Source organism: Macrotis lagotis, chromosome 8 (assembly GCF_037893015.1).
Source record: "Macrotis lagotis isolate mMagLag1 chromosome 8, bilby.v1.9.chrom.fasta, whole genome shotgun sequence".
Classification (NCBI taxonomy): Eukaryota; Metazoa; Chordata; class Mammalia; order Peramelemorphia; family Peramelidae; genus Macrotis; species Macrotis lagotis.
In genome coordinates, this window is record NC_133665.1 from 52,891,554 (window position 1) to 52,903,878 (window position 12,325).

Below are 12,325 nucleotides of genomic sequence, written 5' to 3' on the forward strand. Positions count from 1 at the left end.
AAACTAACATCACAAGGCTCTCCCCCAATTCCTTATTCCAAGACAGTGAAAAACAGTTAAACCTTCCTGTTATGTTCAAGTAAGAACTTCTCTTTGGAGGGAAAAAAGCAGCTTGCTTAAATTCTAAATTAAACCCTATCAAAATTGATTCTTTTTGTCTTCATAATTTCATTCTTGCTGACTTCCTCTATAGACTATTAGTCTTGGGGACCTTTTGAAATCTACTTTCCCCAAATCTAGGATGAATGTCAAATAATGCCCAGCTTTCTTCTTGTTCTCTGTAACATATTCTAAGACAAGAGTATTTTCGCATTCCTCACATCTCTAAGGATGTGTGATATGTGACCTAACTGTGGCCCCTGAAAAAATGATGGAAATTACATAGAGTGAGTAGTAATAACTGGGATTCCAGCCAAAGTCATTTACAATTTCAGTGCTTTTCCCATTTATGACATTGTCTCTTACAATACATGGCTATAGCTTTGTATAAATAGGACTGCTTTTTAGAATTGGTAACCTCCCTCTGACATCCCTACTAAGGTATAACTATCTCCTTTCAAATGGACAATTTGACAGATATGTTAAATGATAAAGTTGTGTACAAAGTGCCAGCTTAAATTAATATTTTACTAGTCTGAGGAATGAGAAGAGAATGTTTTATAACTTAAAATTCATATTACTTTTATTGCACCTAAGCACAAAGTTCTTTTACATCAACCTGATAGAACAAGTTGGAAGAATAAGAACATGATATTCCAAAGGTTGCTGGAAAAGTTGCAGAGAATGATATGTTAGTGAGAAAGTTCATTTTCTCTTTCATTCACTTTAGGAAAAGAGTTTAGTCCCCCAAAAATGCTTTGTTTCTGGATTAATTCTGGATAAACTGGATAAATTCTGGAGATTAGCTTATCTATTTATTTGTAATAATTGGAAAATTCTAATGCTTAAGAAACTATTTATTAACCTAACATCTGTATTTTCCATCTTTCTAATGAACAAGTATTTTCTTTGGTTTGGTTTCTTTTTTTCTTATTATAGACATCTCCATCAGACAGGGACTTTGACTGTAGATGCCATGGAAGAACCTTCTCGGGATCTTATGGATTGTACAGACGAAGACATTGCTGACAAGGTAATTGTAACCATTGTGTAGAAAATATATTTGTTTTTGAAGGATGATGATAGAACTGAAGCAGAGATTTTCCTTAGCTTTGCTCTGTTTAACATTTTAGAAAGAAGAGATAATGAGACTATCAGATTTATAGATGACTATTACAATCATCTGAAACCTTGTCAGATAGGATTAAGAAATTAGCTGATATATTATGTAACAGATTTGAATTAAAAAATATTTTGTCATCTTGGAATAATGAATTGAAATTAACAAAATGAGATTTAATAGAGTTAATCAGTCAATTCATCAATGAACATTTATTAATCATCTATTAAGTACTCTGTTAGATACAAATACAATGAATGAAACAACTCCTGAGAAAGATAAAGTCCTTTATTTGGATTGAAGTATCAGCTATACAAGTTCTGGTGGGAAAACTGTGGCTTAAAAGCAGTTCATGTGAAAAAAGAAAAATCTAACAAAACTATTCAGAAATAGAAGGGGTTGCCTTGTGGGCTGTAAGTTCCCTTTGACTAGCTAGATATGTTGTAGAATGGATTCTTATTTAGGTATAGGTTGATCCCTGGGGGGTGGGGGTGAGGATGGGGAGAGGGGGGCTGGAGCCAGCTTGAAGTGATTTGTAAAAGTTGATTGTTAAATTACAAGTCAGGGCTTGATTGTAAACTTAAAAATGTGTCATGCATGCTTCCCCCGCCCTTCTTTGGAAGAATCCAGTATTAAATAGTTTCTTTCACACTTCTTTATGAATCGGCTATCTCCTAAAGCCCTATTTTCAATTCTAGATTCTTCAAAAAGAAATAAAAATAGAGGAAAGAAATATTGTATGAACTCTTTTCTAGATACACAGTATAGATGTTCATGCTAGTAATTTAATATTTACCAACTTAAGTGATGACCCTTTTACAGACTATTACATAAGATTCCTATAAATGTCCTTAAAAGAAAGCCAAGTTTTGTCATAGGTCTCACTGGAATAATGTTGTAAATCAAAATAATACTGCTATTTTATCTCATTCCCCTCCAATTGGCACAGATGACAAAAGGTGGAAATAATCATTGTTGGTAGGAGGAAGATTCACTGTTGTAATATGCTGCTGCTACACTAAATACCACTGTGATAGAGCTGTGAATTGGGCTATTAGGTTATAAATTGATCCAACCATTCTGTAAAGAATTGTGGAACTATGCTAAAAAAATGACTAAAAATGTCCATATTCTTTGATCCAGAGATCCTTTCTTGGTAGACATATGCCCCAAGGAAATCAAAGACAGAAAAGTCTTGTATACAGTAATAATCATAATAATAGTAATTGTAAAAATAATAATAATAGCTAAAATGTATATTGTGCTTTAAAGTTTTCAAAGTACTTTATATATTATCTCATTTTAACTTTGCAACCATTTGTGAGACAGTTACTATTATGATCTCCATTTTATAGCTTAAGAAACTAAGGCTCAGAGAAGTTAATATTCATAACAGCCTTTTTGTGGTAGAAAAGAATTGTAAACAAAAATGGATGCTTATCAACTGGGGAGTGGTTGAAGAAGAAGAAACAAATATGAAGAACTTAGAGAAGGAAAAGGTTGAGGAGGTCAGAGAAGTACAAGAAGGCTTAAATGAATTAATACAGTAGGCTAAATCAGGAAAAAATAAACACATTGCTAACAATGTGAATGGAAAGAGCAGGAAATAGAAAAAACAGGAAACTGAATGCTATATAATTCAAATGGCCAAGCTTGACCTGAAAAAGAGAACATTCACTCCCCTCCCTTCATTGCTGAGGTGTGAGACTATGAATGTGGGAAGAAGCCTCTTTTGTCAGCTTGATCTATTTGTTGAGTTTTGCTAAACAGCTTTTTCCCTTTTTAAAATTTTTTTTGTTAGAAAGCATAGTTTATTGTTTAAGTGACAGGAGAAGGTTATATTTGTAAATGAATGTGATATAAAAACAAAAGATATATCAATAAAAATAAGATTGAACATTTTGATAAAGGAAATAGCATTGAATTGGAAAATAGAAGATGGGTCTAACCCCAGCTCTCCAATTATTTATTTGTGTATGATAGTGGACATGACACTTAGTCCCCTTTGAAACTCAGGTTTTTTCATCTATTAAGTCAGACAATCGGAATGGATGATCTCTATTATTCCATCTGGCTTTAATCATCTGAAATAACCTATTTAAATCTCCTCTTTTTAGACTACAAAATTTAGAAATTACAACTCATATTGTATAATACCATATGGTTGACAAAGGGCTTTCTTTGCATAAGAAAGTTTATAATAAAAAAAAAAGATTTTCTTCATAGCAGCACTCTGAAAAAGTAAAGAAAAAGTATTATACCATTTAACAGATGAAGAAACTGGAATTCCCGTGGTCACAACATAACTTCCTGACTGTCCAAGTCCAGTGCTTTCTACTTCACCATGTTTTTAAGTGCCTATGCAAAGTCAAAATATATTAATTTGTAGATGAAACATATTAATTCTTATGAAATTAGCATTTTAAAGTTTTTTTAATATAAAAGGATAGCCATGGTAACATTTCATGTTTATGTAGTATTTTATCATTTATATTGCATTTTCTTTATAACAACCCTGTGAAATAAATAGCAGACAAGTCATTTTATAAAGATGAGGTAACTTTAGGAAGTTCAAAGGACTGCAATGACTTGCCCTTGTCATACAATTATTAAAGGCTAGAGCTCAGAATGGAACCCAGGGCATTTTCATTAATACATGATGCTTCTCCAATAAAGCCAGTGGGGAACTGCAGCCAGCTAATACCAACTCTTAAACTGCTTACTAAATTTTTTGTGTCGATATTTATACTTCAAAAATCATTAAATATTATAAATTAGAGATTGATTGTTTTGATTGTCTATACCTAAGAAGATAATGAAGAAAATATTAATGATGCAGATTAAACTTAAATGCATGTCATATATAACATTTTCCCCAGGAGAGCCAGTTGTTAGACTTACCGAAAAATCCTTGACTAAAGTTCATATTATGAGTACACAATATGAGTTATGCACTACCATAATATTTGGATATTTAGAGCTCTTGAATTAAATTGTGAAGCTGCCACAAATGATTGACAAAGTGCATATACTCTGAAAAATGAAACGAGCATGGGATAGTTAGTGGCACAGTGGATAGAGCACCAACCCTGGAGTCAGGAGGATCTGAATTCAAATCCAGCCTCAGATACTAAATAATTGCCTAGCTGTGTGGCCGTGGGTAAATCACTTAACCCCATTTTGCCTTAAATAAAATTTTTTTAAAAATGAAATTGATGATGGGGCGGCTAGGTGGCGTAGTGGATAAAGCACCGGCCCTGGAGTCAGGAGTACCTGGGTTCAAATCCAGTCTCAGACACTTAATAATTACCTAGCTGTGTGGCCTTGGGCAAGCCACTTAACCCTGTTTGCCTTGCAAAAACTTTAAAAAAAAATGAAATTGATGAGCAAATAGAGCAAAAATTACCCATCCTTCCAGATAAATGATTAAAGAATGACCCAGATGATTTTTCCAAAGAAGAAATTCCAGCTATCAATTTGTGGGGGGGGGGGGGGGAATGCTTTAAATTACTAATAAGAGAAATGTAATTTTTTTGTTTTTACTTTATAGCATTTTTTTGGTATGTAGTTAAGGCCCAACCAACTTTTAAAAAAAAATATTTTATCTTACCTAAATTACTCCTGTTCCTTCCCCTCTCCTAAATTCCTTCCCATACCCTTTATAAGAAAAAAAAATTTAAGTGGAGGAAAAGAAAAAAATCAGCAAAACCAAGAACCACATTAAAAAGTCAGACATTGTATATCGCAGTCCTCACCCCCATCTAACCCCATAGATCCCCACCTTTGCAAAAAGTAGGTAGAGCTATTTTTTCATATCTCTTTTCAAGGATTAAGCTTCATCATTGTAATTTCACAGATTCAGATTTGATTCTTTTTAGTTCTTTCCTTTTTTATTGTTGTAGTCTTATATTGTTTTCCTTGCTCTACTTAATTTATTTTGCATCAGTTGGTGTAGATATATCTAGGCTTCTCTGTATCACTTTCAATTCTTATAACACAGTAATATTCCATTACATTCTTATCACATAGTTTGTTTAGCTATTCCCTAATTAAATAGACCTCTGTTTCCAGTTCTTTGCCAAACAAGAAGTGCTGCTATAAATATTTTGGTATATATGGAGTCTTTTTCTTATCTACCTGGAGTATATGTCTGGCAGTAGAGTCTCTGGGTCAAAATATATGAACATTTTAGTCACTTTCTTTGCATAATTCCGAATTGCTTTCAAGAATGATCGTAACAATTCACATCCTTACCAGCATTGTATTAGTGTGCCTGCCTTCTACAATACCTCTATTCCTTTCATTTGTCAATTTTATCAGTTTGCTGAATGGGAGTGGGGTGAAGCCTCAGGGTTGTTTTGATTTGTATTTCTTTTATTACTAGTGATTTGTAACATTCATTTATAGGAGTGTTTACTTACAATGCTTTTGAGAACTTTAAAAAATTTCCTTTGATCATTTATCTATTGGGGAATAATTTTTGATCTTATGTGTTTGTTTTTTTCTATATGTATTAGATAGAAAACTCTTAACATATTTCCCAGGCAACCACTCCCCTTTGTTGCCTGAATGCTTTAATTTTATTTGTGCAAAAGCTTTTCAATTTCATTTAATCAAGATTATCCATTTTATCATTTATAATTACCTCGATTATTTGATTAAAAAGTTACCCTCTATCAGAAATGCAATGTAAAACAACTCTAAAATTATACTTAATACTTGTTAAATTTGGAAAGATGCTAGAAGTCAAAAGTAGGAAATCTAATGGCTATGAAAAGATAGGCACAGTTGTAGACTCATGTAGAACTGTGATGTGATTGAACCAGTTCTAGTCCTCCTGACTCCAGGGTTGGTACTCTATCCACTGCACCACCTAGCTGCACCAGGTCCAACCATTCTGGAAAACAATTTGGAATTTTGCAAAAAAAAAAGTCAGTAAACTGATTCTTATGCCTTTTGAACCAATGATCCAACTACTCAATATATCCCTCAAGAAAGTATATAGAAAAAACCCTCATATGGCAGAATATTCTGTGTAGGACTTTGCATGGTTACAAAAAATTGCAAAGAAACTGGGTACATTTCATGTATCTGCATGAAATGGAATGTGGTTGTGCTATTAAAAAATGGTAAATGTGAGAAATTCAAAATAACAGAGAGAATTATATGAACTAATACTAAATGTATAATAGCAGAATCAGGATGTTAAACATAAATAAGAACACCATTTATGGACAATCTAACTCAGATTAATTCCAGTGGCCAGGCTTGGTTCTGAAGAATGGATTCCTAGAGCAAACTTGCTTCCTACTTACTGGAGAGTAGGAAGCCCCCAAGAGCCGAATGTTATATGTGTGTCAAGAGATGTCACTTGAATTCTTTCTGTTTAACTCATTTCTTTGTTAAATGGGAGTGAAAGGAAATACATATTGGAAAATGGCTGTGGTGGAAAAAATAAAAGACACTACTAAAATTTTAAAACAGAATCAGGGAGAAGGAACTTAGAAATTCATTTTGAAAAACTTTGAGTTCCAAATTCTGTCCCTCTCTCCAGCCCCTCCCCATCCATTGAAAAGGCAAGCAGTATATCAATCATATGTGAAGCTCAAAATTTCTATTATAAACAAGAAAAAGGCTGATAGACTGATAGACCAAGCTGTGCCAGGTATTTAAAAATAATTTATAACTGTGGGAACCTGCATTGATGGCAAAGGGTTTGGATACTTCAGTTTTATTCAAATGGACTGTGGAGGTGGATACTTTGTACTGTTTTTCATAAAATCTTGTGACTAGGCTTTGTTTTACTCTATTTCACATTAGTCCTATGCTTCTTGTTGCAAAGGTCATCTTCTTAGAGAAGAGAGTGACAGAACTAGAGAAGGACACAGCGGCAAATGGAGAGCAACACAGCCGGTTAAAACAAGAAAACCTGCAGTTAGTGCACAGGTAAACTTGGTTTGACTTTTGTGGAAGAGAGCTATAGTATTGGTTGCAGTAATAATGCAAATTTCACTGTGAAAATGTTCTCAGAGAAATTGTAAAACTGTCCAGACTAGTCCTGACACCAGCCTTGGAGAGAACCCCAGTATTTAAGCTTCTTACAAGTCTAAGCCTAGACTTTTGGAGATTCAGAGAACCCTTCCTGGGACTGATTGCTTTTTTTTTTTAAGAGAGCATTTAAATACAAAAAAGTTTTGTAAATTAATAAAAGCCACCACCACCACCACCACCACCCCGCAAATGGCGAGCATTATGAAAAGTAAATTTGCTAGAGAAGCAAACTCTATCAGTCATTATCTTTTGAACTGTCTAGGTCTATGACTTTTAATTCAACAGATATTCAGTATAGAGGTATAGCAATTATCTTGTTTAGTCTCTTTATAGATGAGAGCTAAGGTCCAAAGAAATGAAGGGTAGATCTAGTGGAAGTGAGAAGTGTATACAAGTATGCATATTAGGGACAGTACATGAAGAGTTTTATATGAATGGTACAGATAGAAAATACTGTTAGCATAGCATAAAACATGAAAAAGGCAATCATTTCTGGGTGGGGTCATCCTAGAAAAGATTCATGGAAGCTCCATGTATCCCCAGCACTAACACAGTGACTGGCCCATAATAAGCACTTCTAAAATGCTTGCCATATGATTGACTTCTCTGGAGCCTTAAAGAATGGTTAAAATTTCAATAGGCAAAGATTCTGGGGAGGAAAACATTCATCTCCATGTCTTTGATCATTTGAAGTTTAAGATTGTGTAAGAGACAGCAAAGAGATCAGATTTTCCAGACTGAAATTCATAGGAGAAATAAAAAGTGATGAAACCAAGGCTAATTGTAAAGTAACTCAAACACCAGGCTAAAACTTCATGTTTTAAGTAGTAGAGAGACATCAGAGTGATATTATGAAAGCAGTATCTTAAAGGCAATTTTCTGCCATTAGTGTGTAGATTGAATTGAAATTTAGAAACTGAGGAGATAAGATAGGTCGTAACAATTCTGACATGGGACCAACTCTTAATAACACTTTAAACTTTGACTGATGATTGTCCCAACTGGAAGGCATTCTTTCTCACCCTTTAATGTGCCCCCATAACTATTTCTGGCACCTCATCAGTATAGAATTCCCATGTAGAGTCCTGACATAAATGGTTTGATTTAGTGAGGAAAAGAAATTAATTTCATTTGAAATATTATTAGAATAAAAGAATCATTAAATAAAACTTAATAAATAAAATAATAAGAAATGCCATAGAATCATTAAATAAAATTCAGAAAAATAAAACTGAATATGTAGGGAATATCTTCAAGTAGCAGAAATGATTGGTATTATTGAGAGATTGGAAGGTTTTATAAGGAGGATAGTAGAGATATTACTAAGGTCAAATTTTGGGATAAGTTGTAATGATCTATATGAGTCAAAGACTTGTTTACTTTATTGCTTTAATGTATGAGTCTAGCATGTGTAGAAGAGTTCTATTTTAAGCAACCCTGAAGTGTAAAAATCTTTCTTTACTCTCACATTTGCATAGAGAGCACCTCCTTTAGAACCTTTCTCCTCAACTCACACTCACAATTTGGGTTCCAAGGAGGGACAACTGCTACTTCAGGTTCTAGAGGTATCCTGGTGATTTGTACTCCCAAAATTATAGTTCATGAGCCCCTACCAATGAGCTTTTTCCTTTAATGGCCAGTAGATACAATTAGCTCAAAGCAGTGTCATTTATAAAAATAGCATAGTAAGAACATTAGCTACAAAACATTTAACAAAGAGTTTAAGTGGGAATAGTGGGAACAAATTTAAAAGTACAGTAGTATTGAGGCACACATGTAGGAGATACATATGACCAAGGTATCCCACATTTCCAGTATTTTAGGACCCTAATGTCCTTTCTTTCCTTGTGTTGTCCTCTTCCTCATCCTCCTCTTGGAGTTCTATCTTTATTGGATGGTTTGCTCATCTGAATTACCTAGACTTACTGTTTATCTCCCAACTTATGGGTCAAATTCTTCCTTTGAATCTCTTACCTTGAGTGTTGCCTCTTAGTTTCTCTCTCTCTAGAGAGTGTGGGTCTCTGTCTCATTTTACTCTCTGCTGGACATAGCATCTTTTACTAGACAAGTGGTTTGATTGCAACATTTTTTGACTGATATGGGTTTGGGAGAAGAGAGAAAATCTTTTATTCTCCATTTCCACTCTTCCACTTTTCTTTGGTAGAGGCATAAGGATCATACTGCACAAAGCTGCTTCTTGCCTTAAACTTCTTATATGAATATTTAATGGAAGACTTAGAATTCTAACCTTTCCCATGTTAAAATAAGAGGTTACCCACTACCCAGTGCTTTCTCTAACATCTATTTGAGACAAAACCACTCCACTTTCTACCCCCTCCTGCAGCCTTCTTCAGCAGAAGCATCCACATTTTCCATGGGATTGCCTTCTCTATCCTCATTCTTTCTCTTCATTCCCTATTGGCCCTTTCCCTTCTGTCTACAAACACACCTTCCTTAAAAAACTCTCACCTGAGTCTACGATTCTTGCTATTGGCCTGTATCATCATTTTTTGACTAACCTTCTTAAGAGAGCCATCTTTCCAAGTGCTGCTACTTCCCTTCCGCTCTCACTTCTGAACTCTTTGCAATCTGGCCTCCAGTCTCAGTTTTCACCTGGAACTTCCCTCTCCAAAGTTGCCACTGATCTATTTCCCAATCTATTAGCATTTTCTCAATCCTTATCTTTCTTGAATTCTCTGATCATCTTCTCCAAGATTCTCAGTTCTCTGTAGGTTATCATGATACTTCTCTCTTTTGGTTTTCTTGTCTGACCGCTCCTCAATTTCCTTTGTTGATTCTTCATCCATGTCACACCCAATAATTGGATATGTCCCCCAAGACTCCATCCAGGATACTTTTCTCTTTTCCTTTTATATTATTTCACTTAGTGATTTCATCAGTTTTGATGGACACAGTTATTGTCTCTACATGTCTGGCTCTAACCTATCTATTTATCTATTGTATATATCTATGTAAATACCTCTCTATCTCTATATTTATCTGTGTCCTGAGCTACACTTACGTCTTTTGGATATTGAATTGGATATTTCATAGGTATTTCAAATTTAACATGTCTAAAACAATTATTTTTCCCCTTTTCCCTACTTCTCTGTAACTAGATGGCATCTCCATCTTCCCAAGCTCACAATCTAGGTATCTTCCCTAACATTTCACTTACATTCACTCCACATATCAAATCAGTTGTCAAACTTTGATATTTCTATCTTAATAACATCTCTTTTTTGCATTTCCTTCTCTTTATTCATGTAATCAAAGCCCCTATACAGAGCCTCATCAGATCTCCTCTGGACTATTGAAATGACCTTCTCTTTACTCTCTGCTTCAACTTCTCCAGCCTAATCCTTCTTCCAATCAGTCGCCAGCCCATTTCCCATATACTTTGTAATTTAAAACTTCATAACCTGATTCCTTTTCAACTTTCCACACTTCTTCTAGTTTACTTCCTTCTACATGGTCTATGTCACAGCTACACTGCCCACTTAACCATTCTTCACACACAAAGTGGAATCTTCCAATGCTATGTCTCTGCCCTCAAGGTCTCCCACCCCCACCCCAAACCTGGAATGCTCTCCTTCCTCAACACAGTTTTTCATTTCCCTGATTGTCATCAAGACACATCAGATCTCATTCTCTAAACTGCCTTCCTGCTTGGTCCTTTCATGTGCTGATGCCTTTCCTGCTGAGGCTACTTTCCCCCTTTCTCTGTATATATATTGTGCTCATATACCCACATAGTTATGTCAGTTAAGTCTTCAGGGCTCACTTAGTATAGAGCCTGGTACAAACAGGGGCTTCTTTACACCCATACAAAGACCCTGCCTGTAAAACAACCCAGATCAGCTCACTCATTAGCATTCTAAGTGCTTTTAACCAGACCTTAGAAACTGATGGCTAATAGTTTTGAAGTGCTCCCTAGGCAGAGCAGTGCACTGTCTGAGATGCCTTGGGAAGCTCCCCCCAAAGATCATATCATGTAGTGATTATAAGCATGAGGACTTTCCCAGTCAAACTCAGTTATAGGAAGACTTTTTTTTTCTTTGCAAGAGATCATAGAATCAATTTATATCTCTTTTCCACTATTATTTATTTTTTTTTTTAGTTTCTATTTCTGAACAGGCCAGTTTGTTTTTTTGGTCATTGGAGAAATGCAGTGCAATTTTCCACCTACAGAAGTATATTTCAAGAAAAAAGGAATTTCTAGTTTCACCCATCTGGCTTACTTCTCCCCTCCCAACCCACACTCAGTGGAGAAAACCACCCCTTCTGGATGCCTGTTGCAGACTATGGCTTAGGAAAATCTACACCAGTGTAACAGCTAAGCAACAGCATTTCCTGAAAAGGAAGAATAAGGAGAGTAGTGACAAAAAATATTTCCCCATAGCCTCATGCCTGGTGTCAGTAGAGAGTGGACACAGAGTTCACAGGGGAGAGCTACATATGTATATGCCATTAGGACATCGCATCTCAGGAGCTACCCCTGATATCTTCAAACCCTTCCCATCCATAGCTTCTCTACCAGAACCTGCTCGCTTATGCCCTGGTGGAGGCTGCTTCACTGGCACACACTCTAGAACCAACTGGTGTGTTGCCTCTAGGGTCTTCTGTCTTCCAAGCTCCATTTGTTGGCTTCTTTTTATTTCTCTTTGTAACTTGACTCTGAAACTGAAGTCTTTCAAACTGACTACAAACATTTCCTTTGGCAGTATGTTTCTGATGCAAGATGGTATTGCCAGTGGAGTAGAGAGGAAAAAAAAGATCCTCTTAATATTTATCGAACCCTTTAAGAGACACAAGGAAAAAGGTGAAGGACTTCTTCCACAACTCAGTCTTCTTGCTTTTAAAAGAGTCTAACAGGACCTTAGATTTTGTCAGTCCTCAGTTGAGTTTGCTAATTCTTTCCCATACAGAAGAACCAGTTGGATTCTAAAGAGGGTTTGTTCTTTCTTCATGAAACTTCATTCCAATGGATGGGAGGCAGGAGACATAGTTGATTGGGTGTCTCCTGATCCACCCCTTACTTTTTTGGAAAGTGCT

At 35.3% G+C, this 12,325-nt stretch overlaps 1 protein-coding gene across 2 annotated transcripts in view; it reads left to right on the forward strand.

Annotated features, from left to right (window-relative positions):
- RAB11FIP3 (RAB11 family interacting protein 3) overlaps nucleotides 1-12,325 on the forward strand; it is a 184,845-nt gene that overhangs the window by 144,939 nt on the left and 27,581 nt on the right. For both annotated transcript variants that reach the window (XM_074197045.1, XM_074197044.1), the window contains 2 exons: nucleotides 1,039-1,132; nucleotides 7,062-7,165. In XM_074197045.1, the coding sequence (XP_074053146.1) occupies nucleotides 1,039-1,132; nucleotides 7,062-7,165 (198 nt within the window). The remainder of the gene's footprint in view (nucleotides 1-1,038; nucleotides 1,133-7,061; nucleotides 7,166-12,325) is intronic.